This window comes from Scophthalmus maximus, chromosome 11 (assembly GCF_022379125.1).
Source record: "Scophthalmus maximus strain ysfricsl-2021 chromosome 11, ASM2237912v1, whole genome shotgun sequence".
NCBI classification, from domain to species: domain Eukaryota; kingdom Metazoa; phylum Chordata; class Actinopteri; order Pleuronectiformes; family Scophthalmidae; genus Scophthalmus; species Scophthalmus maximus.
Genome location: NC_061525.1, coordinates 10,071,942 through 10,086,383, shown reverse-complemented (window position 1 = coordinate 10,086,383; position 14,442 = coordinate 10,071,942). Strand labels below are relative to the sequence as shown.

The window sequence follows — 14,442 nt, the reverse complement described above, 5'->3', positions numbered from 1 at the left end:
CTTCCGCAGCACCAAAAAAGGCGCTGTCGCCACAGCTGAGCGCTGTCGTGCAGCAGTGAAAGTTTGTGAGCGAGTTGCCGAGCACATTTGGCAACCATTAAGTGTTAGTCAGTATTTCTTTACTACACAGTCCGTCAAGTAATAAGCAACTGACATTATGGCTATTTAAGGTTAGGTCTGGGGTGAGGGTCAAAATGTCTGTTCAAGTAAAGAAATTTGATACAGAGATCATGAAGGCTGTGGAGGCCATGTGGAAAACATCACCATAACTCTTGTGATGATTCTATCACCAAGGAAACTGCGCGTCTGCGTGTCCCGTTTTGGTAGTTTTAGACAACCATAAAGGGGCAGTAAGGGATTCTGGTGAGAGCTTGAGGGTCTGACTTGTTGAAGGTTAACTCAAGAACATGTTCTTCCACAAAGTGATCAGAACATGTCAATATCTCTCCGGTGCCTCAACACTAATCCCCTCTGAGGTGTGTCAGACACTTATCTCTATCTCAGTGTGCGATGGAGAGCACTTGAACAGGCAGTTCATTAGTTAAAGTCACTTCAGGCCCTGCGTTTTGGCTGATAAGTGACACTTATTGCCAAAGCCATCTGGACGACCTCTCCTCCCAGCAACAACCGCCTTGCCAGGGTGAACACCAAACATCCATCATAACACACCGTGTTGGCCTGTCTGTCTGACTTTGTTCTCATCCAATCTTGGCATGAAAAAAAGGCTTCAGAGGTGAGTGGCTGCAGCTCTCTCACCCTCCATGTCTGTTGTCTCTGTTTCCCCACTGGTGACAGAGACTCTGCGGACGGTCCCCCGGCAGCCTCCTCCAGTGCACTCATGCAATGCAGCAACAAAACAGCTCTGTCAGACAGAATGCAGACACGGCCTCGCGCTGACCCGCTAAGCAGCGTGGGAGCGTGTCTCGTGTCACGCCACCTGAGATCAGTGGTGGTTATTACAAATATGAAGCTGCTCCACCTTCCACCTTTTGACAGATGCCCTGGTCTACGGACCGCAAATTGCTTTCATTACGTACTTCTGGCTTTATAAGTCCTGCTAAGTAACAGATCAAAAAAGCACAGAAACCAAACAGGCACATTCAAATACTGTGCATTCAAACCATTTAAGCATTACTGTAATTGTTTTTAATTTTCCTCATGTGACCAAACTGCCCATTCTTTACATACCAGTGGAAAATGTGTTTAAGGTCGGATTGCCTGTATTTATTTCATTGCTTAAGTACAAACAAAGAATTGCCCTGAGGGTGTTTTCTTGACTGACAGCTCAAGAGTTCACATGAGCACATACAACTGTACGTAGGAGTGGAAGTGTCTCAAACAATGTGTACACCGGTAAGTGATTGTCTCTAATGCAGCTATCATCACTGACGACGCTCGCTTAACCCTTTATGCTATGCGATACATAAGAAGGGAGTTTGTTATCATTAGGGTCAAACATGTAAACACTTACGTCCCATCACCATGCGGAATATCAAGGTGAAATCAATTTAAAGTGGGTCAGCTGCTTCCAAGCTCTTCATTGGCAAGCCACGGTGCACTTTGTTGTCTCTGTTCATCCAGAGCGGGCTGGATGGACAGTGGCAGCTGAGGAGGAAGGAGGAGAGAGTCCCACTGATGAATAATTTGTCTGTTTACTTCTGAGTGGCACAGCAGGGCCCGAATCAAGGGTTTGCTGTCATGTTTTTCCATCAGAGAAGGCTGTCAGGAGAAGAATCACAGCGAAGGACTGCTGTTCCGGCAGTGTGCCCAGCGGAGCGGTCACCGTACCCTCACCCAGAGGCCCAGTGGCATGTCAGAGGAGTGTCATCGTTTCCCTCTGACACACGGACGGAAATTATCTCTCATGACCTCTAATTTCTCTACATTTCCAACGCCTTAATTGTGGTGACTAATATCAGATCTGCAGTTTCACCTGTCAGGCCCAGAATGAATCAATACCCTGGAGTCAATTGTCACATTCATTTGGCCATTTTCCAATGCTTCACCTCTCTGACTCAGCCAGGCACATCGCACGCCGGCCTGTGTGGGATCAGAGCAGTGGCAAACAGTGATGGGAATAATGGTACAATAAGTTCTGCAGGAAATCATCTACCAAATAATCATAATGTCACTACAGAGTAGTAGTACTTGGAGAAGTTATAATACTTGATACTTTCAGGGTACTGCCAGGTTTTAGTATGAGGTTCAGATACACAAGGTTATATTTCATGTTACAGGGAGAAAGAGAGTCCACCTGGAATGAGAAACATGACGGAGGATGTGAAGGCTCGTCTTAATTAGTGCTCATCATATCAACATTACATCAGTTGCAATTAGCTGAGCCCATTTTTTTTTCTCCCGCACAAATACATTCACATGTCACAATAGTGCCTTCGTCAACTGGGCACAATTAGGGAGTCTGAGTAGCAGGCTTCCTAATGTGCCATTGACTAACAGCACTGTCATTTCTCAGGGTAACATAGGAAGGAAGACAGCAGAAAGTCTCTCAACCCCGGTGCAAAAAAAAAAGAGAGGCATAATCTACGAACGTTCAAAGTGATGAAAACCAAGCCTTTCACAATATGGTTTGGCAATTAGATCTTCTGCAGGTGATTTGCATAGTGGTCACTTGATAAATAAAGGCGCCCCTGGAAGTGACAGTATATAAATGACTTGTTTTGCAGACAGCAGATGGTGGATATCACAGGGAGAGACGAGCTCACCACAATGCACGCCAGCTGCTGCAGTCTCTGCTCCCCTTACCCCCGCACGCAATTAAGCTATTCACAAGTAGTACGCTCGAGCTAATAGATATTCAATTAATTAGTTAAGAACAAGAGGATTCACTCCCTCATCTATTGACTGGCTGACCTCCGGTGATTGATCCAAGAGCTCCGTCAGATTCATTGATCTGATTACAGTTTATTGCAGTATACAGTACATAAAGAATATTCAACACCAAGAGGAGCATAGAATTCTGATGTAAAAGAAGATCTTTGAATAACGTGGACAGATATTAAAAGATTTCCGGTTGTCTGAGTGAAAGGAGAGTTGCGTCTCAGGTCATCACAAAAAGACGCTAATCTGAGCGCAAACCCGATGAGTCAGCAGGTCTGCCTGTTCTTCTCACGAGTTACATTTGCATGACACAATAATTGATTGACAGATGCACGATATGAATGTTCCCGGAGCAGCGCATGCCAGGACAAATAGAGACAGGAAGTTGTGCCCTTGGTGAACAAGGGAGGGGAGGGTTAGTCACCATGGTGATGCGTGTATGAATGTGTGCGCTCTTTACCTCTCGGAGCGAGGGGTCAGTGATACTGTCCAGGTTGACGGAGCCCTCGTAAGTCAGATGGTGGAAGACGTTGAGGGCGCGCACCGCCTCGGGGCCTCGCTGCTTGTAGCCGAAAATAAGGTCAATCCACTGATGCAGCTGACATGACACAAACTCGCTTTCCAGGGCCTGTCAGAGGAGTACAGGGCAATTAGAGGTGAGAGGCATACCAGCAGTGCACGGCACATAAGCCAAAAGACACAACACAAATTGTACTTCCACACAACAGTGACCACAACACAAAGCCTTGCTTTAGTGTACACACATGACCTAGGAGGACATTACATCAGCATCAGACATCACAAAGCTAATTACAGAAAGGCTATAAGAAATAAATAAAATAGCCTGCATTCAGTCAGACAAGTATTCAATATTTTTTACTGCACATAAAGATTCCGAAGAAACAAGTGAACAGAAGCTGCATTTCCTCCCCTTAATGTAATCAGCTAACTCATTTTAGTCTCCCATATCACATTTCTTTGTCCATTTAAAAAGCCAACCGGCTTTCTTTGCGTGGAGACAAAGGAATCGGTTCAATACTAACAGGGATCCAATTGACTATAAAACCATCTGCAGGAGCAACATTGATAAATGACTTGTGAGAGCGAAAAGAGAGACTAGATTTCTTGTGGGAGTGTGAGTGTAAGGATATGTGATACGATTTAAGGCTGATGATTATTATAAATATACCTATGGAAGCTGTGCAGTGGGGGGGTTTGATGTATTGTTCCACAATACAGTACAATATAATTCCCTTGCATCAAAGTGGAGGGCTTTGCTGGAGGAATTTACACTCCTCCCCTCGCGTCAGGAATAACAGCCATTACCAACAAAGCCTGCTCGAGCACACAGAGGCAGAGTTTGCCACAGGGCATATCACTACAATTGAAAGTGGCACATGCAAAGATGGGAAGTGGGAGGAAGAGAGAGGGAGCGAAGGACAGAGAGAGAGAGAGGGAGAGGAGGGGGGGCAGAGAGATTCAGTGACAGAAATGAAATAATAGCGGAAGCAAGAGTATGTGCTAGCCATGGAACAGAACAAAAGAAAGACAACAAAAAATGGATGGGGGCAGAAGACTATGATTTTCTGGGCATGTGAACACACTGGTCTGTGAGAGTCACAATGCAAGGCAACATCACACATGAATCTTTCAACAGTGAGAAAATATCCACTGTATTCGCTCATCCTCTTTCCTTGTTTTGGAGATGCAGTCATGCCCCTAACAACTCCCAGCATCTCCTTCCCCCCCCCCCCCCCCCCCCCCCCCCCCCCCCCACTCTGCCTGTATGCGAGGCCGATAGAGCTGGACCAGGCAGCGCGGGTACAGCACAGGGAAAGGTCACCTCGCTGAGACCAGCCCAGCTCTGTCACTCTGGCTGAAAAGGTCAAGTGTGTTCCCACAGCCTCCTTTATACGTGGTCCGGAACACTGTGGTCCCTAACCTCAGGATATACAACATGCATTAAACCTTGAGTCTTCCCAGCATCATTACTGAAGATGGTCTTTGCTGTTCGGGAGGAACCTGCTCACAAAGCTTACATTACAACTGAAACGGTAAATGTTCCTCAAATGAACGTCTGTACCGGCCTGCATAAACAAATCCAAAACTGTTTTCTGTGCTTTAATGACAGCAGGCCTGGAAACATGAGCATGTTGAGTACAGTATACTGGCATTGTAAGATTTCTGAGTCATTAACACATCTTTATGTAAAATATTTTTTTTCATTCTGATTTATCAGGTTTAGTGGGAGGATTGCTGTTTCTATAAAGAGGGATCCGGATTAAAGAGGGAACAGAGTTTAACTGCATGCAACAGATCTCCATTTCTGTGCCTGTGCGACTCCTGAGGGCTGTTGGGATTTGTGGGCTACATGTTGATCGGCTGTCAGTAATACACAGACAAAAAGAGCGCCGCACACGGCCGACGTGATGAGGCCCGACATCACAGGGGCTAACACCGCAGAGCAAACTTGCCCTCAGTCTTGTCCTTTAGTGACATCACTCGGGTCAGAGGTACAGCGTTTGTATTGAGCGTTGCACTTTATTAGATGGTTCATGAATACCACAAGGAGACATGGGAAGGTTAGAGGGAAGAGTGGAAACAGATTCACTACTTTGAGAAGGAAGTGGAAAAGTTAAAAGGAAAGAATTCATATAAAAAGTACATATAAATCACCACCCCCACAGTGCATATGCAGGTTATTATTATATACTGTATGTGTTATACATTACATAGTATGTAACACAATAATGTGTCATACAGTGTGAGAATGAGACCTGATTGGACAATAATTGATATGGTTATTTATCCTGATAAATGATAAATGTTAGTATTGTTTTAGTTTCTAGTTTTGACAACGGAAACAAGGTGGAGGACACAATAGAAGAAAATTATCAAACATTAGATTTAATGTCTGGTAATTAATAAGACAAGATTAACTCATCTTAACTTATCTCTACTTAAAGGTATTGTTTGTGTTTTTCTGTTGAGGTAATAGTTGAGGTAAAATCATATATTAAGGGAATAATCACACAACGGGATTTGAAATTTGACACATGCCTAACTAACCCTTACCATCCTGTTTATCCTAACAAGGTCTTCGGGCTTCTTGGCCCAGGCTGGCAAGTCCACGTCACACACCATGGCCCTGTCCTCCCTCATTCCCAGATGGTAGCCATTGCTGTTGACAAACATCTCCGGGAGGTAGTAGAACTCCGGGATCAGCTCCTGCGTTTTAAAAGGAGGAGAGACGTTCGTGTTTTACACCTAGCTGACACGACCACAATGCTCAATACCACAGTTTTCACCATATAATCACCTAACAATCCAGCCAAGTGTAATAACCAGCTCATAAGAGGACGGAGTCGCAAAAAGGGAGAAAAATAAATGTTCTGTATCCCGCTGAGATGAAGTGAGAATTCAAGGGGGAAGGTAACACAAACAAACTAAACCGCAGGCCATGAGAAGGCAGTGAGAGGTGCTAGTCCAGTTATTCCAGGCGGAGGTGTTAGGTGTGTTAAATGAAACTGGGACTGAGTGGGGTTCTTCTCCCTGGTCTCTAGGCTCTTGTGATGGGGTCAGGACCTCACAGTGGAGGGGAAGTCAGCCCCCTGCATAAACCCTGGTGTGATTCCATACACTGAGGAAGAGAGCAAATATTTACCCGAGTTTCGAGACACGACTATTCCTACAGGATTTTCTCCTGTGATCACTGACCGTACTGGTATTTCATTTTTGGGACATTTTGTCTAACCCTTTACTTTCACAGCATGTATACTTACAGCTGGTTCATTTTACAAAGCATGTTACAGCATATGTTTTTTAAAAGGACATTTCTCATTTTCCAGGCAATCATTTGTACATTACGATCAACTTTGAGACGTTTTTAATTCACTGCAGTGAACATTTTGATGACTGAAGTTGCTGTATTAAAATATTCACGTTTCATCATTTTTTTGTCGTCTGCGTTTGTTTTTCCAAAGAATACAGCTTGTGTTCTTCAACAGGTAACTCTAAAATGAACTTGTCATACCATCCTTGCAAACAAGATACCAGGGATACTAACAAAGAACATGATATTTAATCATGACCTATCTCAAAAAATATCTAAAGGGCATGGTCACACATATGCGCATGTAGCGGTGGCGAACCTTCGTCTCCCATTAATTTCCAATATATACGTGTGAAGGTGCGAATAAAACACTTGCTTAGGTGATCTTTGACTGATGAACTTTGTCCTGAAATTAAATGGCGACCTTCTAGATCAATGAATCCATAAAGTATAGCACACTTTGAATAGGCAAAGGGATCAAAATGCAAAAGTACCGATTTTGTAATTTTACTAATTCTTTAAGAAAAGGTATTTGCTATAAAAAAATATGTATATATCCTGTGATCTCCACTCGTACCTACTGTCCTCTTCATCTTCCAGCTAAGTGGGGATGAGTGAGTGAAGCCTCTGCACAATGATGCATGTGCACACCAGGAATGTAGGTCCCTCACTCATTAGAAAACGTACACACAAGACAAGTTAAATGTTGTTGTCTGTATGTCAGACTGGAATTGTGAAGGAGGGAGCAAGGAAGGCAGTATATCCACTCCTTGTATAAAGCCTGTTTTATGAATGCACTGTTTGTCAGATTCAATGGCAGAATGGAGTTTTATATTGCCTATGGGATACATAAGGTGCAGAGCTTTTAGGCCCCCATAAATCGTCGGGTTTTGAGAGAGCGAGTAAGCATGACATGGTACAGGCCAATAACACTGCCGCTCTGCTGTCGGTCACATTTCACCCTTCGCACACGACAGGGGAGGGAGTACAGCAGACATTCCCTCTCCGTTTCCGTCTGTCTCTCACATACACACACTCACACACACATACATAAAACCACACTTTCCCTCCTCTTTTCGTTTGTAAACTTCCTGCCGTAACTCACCTTCGAGCCGATAAAACTGCCAGCTCCGTTTTCAAGCCACCCTCCCATGGCAGCCATTAATTCTGCAACAGCATCGTAATGGGCTAACAAGTCAATCACACAAGCCTCCGTTGCTTTACACTGTGTCACCTTAATGACATGTTCGTCAAAATCTGTCAGCGGTGGAGTGCTGCTGGACTCCCTCAGACAGCGCGGTAGCAGTTTGTGTGTGTGTATGAGAAAGTACGTGTGTGTGTGTGCCCAATACCAAAACAGAAAGTCTGCTTCTCTTTGCCCACGGTGGGCTGTGCCAGCTTAACATAGCTGTGTGTGCACCACGAAATAAATGAGAGGTATGGATGCACATTAATAATGTGGTGGTCGAGGGGGGTGAGGCTTGTTCAGCGCCGGGTCGTTTCCATTTGACTTGCTCTTTTAGGAGGTCATCGCCATTAAGGGTTAAGCCCCTCTCGTTCTTGTCGTCATTACTGCTGGAGGAGTCCAGGGTTAATGAAGGAGAGACCCTGGTAAAAACAAGCTGCCTTTTAATCAGAGTACCGATGGCCCGCTCGGTGTACTGGGCCGAAGCTGACCGTAACCCCTGACTCTCCGCTCAGGCTAAGCGGCGACATGGTGTCTGTGCATGGTGTGTATGTGTATATTTTTGGGTGCCTTATTTTTTTCTAAATATATTAAGCATATATATATATATATATACATATATATATATATATATATATATATACACACACACACACACACATATATACATATGTATATATATGTATATATATATGTCCTTTTTACATCTTTTTTATTTCAAAATTACAAGAGTAATAAAAAAAAGGAGAAATAGCAGAAATTAACATTAAAATTAAAAGGAATCTTAGTAAATGTTGATAATGAAATCTGTTATCATAACGGCACTGGATCATTTTTTCCCATTTCCACCATGACTTAACCAAACAAGTTCTTGTGTAATATTTCCCTGCTTCTAATACATTATGAAATACTGCAAGTAATCCACCACTGTCCTCCACAGAACCGTGCTTCTCCTAATAGATCGGTAGCCATCCTTTGTGTGTAAAAACAAATGCATGCAGACATACAAGTAGTTGAAAGTAGGCTGTATTTGTTAACAGGGTGATGTTTGACTATTCAGCTCGTCGCTGGCTTGCAGCTTTCTGCCTCTGCCTCACAGATTGTTGGATGCTCTCCCCCAGATCCTGGCAAGTAAAAGCCCTGTCCCTACATGAAAGACTACATTTTAAATAGCTTTTGTCATTAATGCTTTATTAATTGCCTGGGGCAATACTACCCAGTGCAGGGTGTGTTGGAAATATATGACACTTTGAGGTCAGTGTGTATTCCTGCTGCGTGTTATGCAGTGGGCAAAATGGAGGCGCATCAGCAGGGTTCAGCGTTTTCGGTGACTGCTCTGCGGATCTGCAGAGGGAAGGCTTTGTCTTTCCCTCAGACGCAGCCTTTGTTCAGACTCATGAGTGCTTCCATGCACAGATGCAAATCAGACTACCTCTGAAATAGTTTGTTTTCTGCATGAGACGAATGAAATGTGCATTTCTAAGTGCTTGGGGTATTCCTGTGCACCATGGGTCTTTGTGATTTGCTGTTTGGCAGAGGCATTTATAATTAATGGTATATATTTTTGCAGTCCTGCTGAGTTACATTGGCTGAGGAGGGGAGCACAGCAAGTGAGAGGCTTGGTATGGTTACACTGCCAATTATATATGGTGTATAGTCTCAATTGTTCTGACAGATATTGTGCAATATGCAGCACATATTTGACATTTCTGATCATTCATCATCCAACACACACAAGTCCATGAAACACCTGAGGACAGGAACTGGCAAGGAAACACAACATAACACAGCACAACTTGTAAAAGATAAAACCCAGCACAGTTTTTCAGGTCTTCCGATCTAGACTTGTGTATCCACAGTGATTATGTATTGTAATACTTGGTTCTGTCGTGACTCTCACCTTTACATCGGAGGTGTCCCTCTGACAGTTTCTCCAGGAGCGGGCGACGGCTGAAAAGGTGCGGTCAGGGTGGTCAAATTTGTTGTTATTGGCACTCAGGAAAAATGTGGTGAAGGGCTCCTACACAGAGAAAGAGAATAAGAGAATCACAAAGATCAATGATCTCCATCCAAATGTATCATCATGACTGTCTCCTCCACCCTTCTGATTGATGTAATCATAATCAACATAATGAAACTGAGTATTGTTTTGACCCGACAGGAGTACACCATTAGAAATATATTTGAAAAGTCTGAATAATCTGCATTTATTTTATTGTTATTCTTTTCTGCTGTGGACTAAGGGATCTCTGCAGATATCAGTCATTCACTGTTTCCAAGCCTGGGGGAGAATTAATTAGTGTTCTTCCTGAGTACAGTAAACCATAATGATAATTGGCTCAAATTCGGTTTTCTCAGCCTGAGATGGCGACCGTTGCCGGTCAGAGCGGATGGATCACTCACCAGAGGAAGAAAGGGATTGTGCGAACCAACCCACAGAGGGCAATCTAACTGCTGTCAAGGGAGGTCCCTCAGTTCATCAGCCCCTCTACTAATGACGGGGGAGGAGGAGAAATACAGTAACTCCCAGTAAAGTTCTTTCAAATTAATAAGCTGACGTCAAAATCAAATGAATACCAACTCAAAGATGCCGTTGAGGTTATAAGGGCTTATTTTGTGGAGAATGGATTGGGAGTGCGTGTGCCTCCTCTCTCTCTCTTCCAGAGTAAATGAGGACAGTGCTCAGTAACCTTGATGGACATGTCTCCAGCGCTCACTGGGTTGCCTGAAACACATAAACCTGTCACAGCGGCCTCTGTAAATCATTACCCAGCCACTCTTTATTTAGTTCACATATGCCGGCTTACTGGCCTGTGAAATGTGTTTTCTGAGCACCATTGGTCTAACTCAGGTCCAATCAAATTGAGACGGCGAGCCGTTTCCTGTGCAGAAGACGACAGCCCTCAAAGTAACAGCATCATCAAGTCTGACAAGTGACAATCAACTAATGCCGAGTCAAAAATGAAAAATCCGTCAGAGGATGTGGGTTTGACTTCATTTCTATTCAGATGCTTGACTAACTCTGGGATTTTGAACACAGCAGAATAATGGGTGTGATGTCGGCTGAAGGAGATGTTTTACTCACTATTCTGACAAGCCAGTGCAGGGTGGTGGCAGCGGTGGAGTAGTGGGAGTTGTAATGACAGGGTGGTGTCTGGTCGTCTTCCCACGTCTCATAGCGCTCAGCGTAGAACGCCGCGCGCTTCGGGTTCAGAGCGCCAACAGGCTGGAAAGAAAATAAAGAAACAAAAGATTCAGTTCCTGAAGTGAAGTAATTTGTTATTATTCGCCTGTGTAAGTAAAGCACACGTTTCCCCCTGAAAGTAACCGCGAAAGAAATTATACACGTTTCCTCTTGTATGCTTTTGTAAGTCATATTTCTTGTAAAGGCAAACAAAACTGATATACACATATGGTTGTACCATTTTGATATTTATATCAATATGAACTTGTTTGTATTTTGTCATAAGCTTGACAAACTACAATGCTGCATACTGTACCCAGAACTGTGTTTGATGATTTTTTACAGTAAACAGGGATGCTTTATGATTTATCACCATTTATTGTATTTCTAACATTAGCCCTTCTGGCTGACTATCCAATGAAGAGATAGCATTCTCACTGGTGAAACTCTTAATAAGGAAAATAAAATACATCAAGTAATAACACAAGAAAGCAGACAGCTAATGGCAACTAATCTTTATTGATAACTATCATGCTCAATATATTACAACAAGCCACACAGACACAGTGCAGGACCTCTGTAGTGTCTTGAAACAAACAGGTATTTTAGTTCCTACCTGAATAAAAAGCAATGCCCACAACCACAGGTAAAAATAGATAAAAGAAAAGGTCAAGCAAAAGCATAAAAATGATGATGGTAAAAAAGTAATAACTAACAATCTAAAGTAAAAGCGAGGCTCAAAGCGATGTTCAAGTGACTGATAGGCCCTTTTTTTGGTTCTGAGTTTGGATCCAAAAAAGATACTGTGTCATCAGGTCAGTAAAAATACACTTTTAGTGTAGTCGCTCCGATGATTGGCTTGTTGAAATACTGAAAGTGAAAGCTGTTGGCATTTTAAGCAGACGGCAACCATAATATAGATATAGATATAGATATAGGACGACAAGGCTGGGTTTTTTTGAGATATTTTTGGCCAAAGGACACCTCATCTAAAGATCTCCGTCTGTGAGTATATGCCTGTGCAAGAAGCAGAAGCAACAACGTGCTGACCTGACCAAGTTTTTACCTCGTGACGCAGACCGTTAACTCTCCATCATGAAGCAGGTGATGTGAAGGTCCAAACTCACGGGGCAATGACATTCATTTATGAACGTAAAGGACAAGGAAGCTGAACCTAATTAACAGAGATAAACTTCTTATTCTTAGTTGTTTCCCATCAGGCTGCATGTGCTGAGGTCGGCAGAGTGGCTGGGGGAGAGTCCAGGGCAGACCAGCAGCTTTAGTCTGGGATTTGTCTGTCAGACCCCATTATTCTCCCCAACCCTAAAAAGTTCCTGTTGCGCTGTCTTCTGTCTGAAATGTACAGGGACATGGTGGCAGGGGTGAGAAGGAGCACCGGGGATGGAAGGAGGAGACCTTAACGTCTCCTGCTAAATGTTGTCGGTAATCCATGTGGATTAACCCCGGCTGACCCGATTTACACCCAACACACCCACCAAGCCAAACTTTACTTAGCGCTGCTACTCCCATCTGTGCTCAGAGCCCTTCTGTGTTACTCGATACTACTTTATGGGAGTTTCTAGGACCTACAGAATATAGTGCAATCTACAGTCATAGAGCAACTCTACTAGACACAGTCTGATCAATAAGTAGAACTGAATCTACATGTGTATGTTATCTTAGAAGCTCCCCACAAAATAAACATGTTATTTATATACATATACACATTTACATATTAACATTTGCTACCTGAAAATGTCCCTATTGTTAAAATAAGGTTTAAAGAGAAAAAAAAACTTTCACTTGCAAATAGAGTCTGAAAATCCCCAAAGTGCCAACTGAGCGATGGGTGCAGTGTCAACACTGAAAATATCAGAAATCAAACAAAATCTTGTTCTGCATCTGAAGAACTGCCTAATTATTGTGGGGATATAAAATAGAAAGAAAATAGCGTCACCTCTATATTTATTTGACATCCATCCAATTATTTCTCAGTCAGGGCCAAACCTTGGAGAGCGCGGTTCATTACTCAGCCGCAGACTCAGTAATAATTCCAGTGTTGCTCTGACACCATCACTGGGTTTTTGCCCTTTGGCGGCCATTTCATTTTCATGTGTTCTTAAGGCAACAAAATTACTCCCATTAAGCATACGTTTAGCGGTGAATAAATTGCTTTCTCTGCCTTTTCAATCACCCCGTCCAATATAACAGCCCCGGAGGCATATTGGCAGTCAATATCAATGTACTCAGTGCGACTGAATCGGTTTCAGAGGGGGAAGGGAGACTGATAATGTAATCAGTGGCAGCTTTTCTACCTGAAAGCTGCAGCACAGACATCAGAAGAAATAAAATAAAAGCCCTCAATTCAAAAGTGGCCTGAGACTGATGCCTAAAAATAAAGCCCCTTATTCTAACAATATCAAAGCTGCAATGTTTTTCTTTTGACTGTGGTACAGTTTGTGTGCAGCCTCAGTGCGACAGGCAGGCTCCCTTGGACATGTCGAAGATTAAGGTCATATCCACGTGTGGCACAGTGCACAGGCCTGAAGCTCTAACTCAAAATTTAATGGGGCCAGTTTTTGGTTCTTCCTTAAAATTTAATGGCAGCCCACATCAGTGTTAGCACAATTGAATAGACTGAAAGAGAAGTTTATTGAGGCCTGTGTAGATTTATGGAGTGATAATAGCCTTGCATGTGACGTCTTGGCCCAGCCGGATCGGGCTGCAAGCCACAAGATGTCTCACACACCGTAAAAACCGTTGCTGGTATGACTAACGCAGGTTCGAGCGCTATGAAAACTACAGGTAATGTGAAGGGAGAAGACTACGGAAAAGAAAGCAGCAGGTAATACTAATGAGCGCAAGAGAGGGAGAAGTAAACAATTCACAGAAGAGTTATTACAACCAAATCTTACAAAGCGGCTAATTGGTAAGATTTGATTTACAAGTGTATGAGAAGCATTTTTCTTGCCCATTAAGGCGATATTACAAGCCACTTTACATTTTAAAGATTTAAATTCAGCAGTACATCAAGACTTCTGCCCGCTGCAACCGTCTCTGCCTTTTTCGTAAGACTAAACGAACCACAAACACGTCTTGAATGAATCACTGAGCTAAGGGAAGCGGTCCAACGTCATATTTACTGACAAGTTGTTTCCTGTTCATTCTTTTATTTGGTTCTACATATGTGAGGCAAAATGTTGTTTGTCATTGTCCTCGTTTGTCGAGTCATTCTGCTGTGTAAGCATGAATACAATAAGACATTTTCTAAGAGACGTTTAGTTTAGTGCTTTCCCTTTTTTTTCTTTTTCTACAAAAAACTTGGAAAATGCATATCATCTAGACGTAAATCATAGTTTACAAACATCCATCCTACAACGCGGCCATCTGGTTTTTCAAACT

At 43.1% G+C, this 14,442-nt stretch overlaps 1 protein-coding gene across 3 annotated transcripts in view; it reads right to left on the bottom strand.

Moving 5' to 3' along the window:
• nbeab (neurobeachin b) overlaps positions 1-14,442 on the bottom strand; it is a 167,459-nt gene that overhangs the window by 10,142 nt on the left and 142,875 nt on the right. For all 3 annotated transcript variants that reach the window (XM_035622279.2, XM_035622278.2, XM_035622280.2), the window contains 4 exons: positions 10,942-11,082; positions 9,757-9,876; positions 5,914-6,066; positions 3,299-3,466 (listed from right to left, as the gene is read on the bottom strand). In XM_035622279.2, the coding sequence (XP_035478172.2) occupies positions 3,299-3,466; positions 5,914-6,066; positions 9,757-9,876; positions 10,942-11,082 (582 nt within the window). The remainder of the gene's footprint in view (positions 1-3,298; positions 3,467-5,913; positions 6,067-9,756; positions 9,877-10,941; positions 11,083-14,442) is intronic.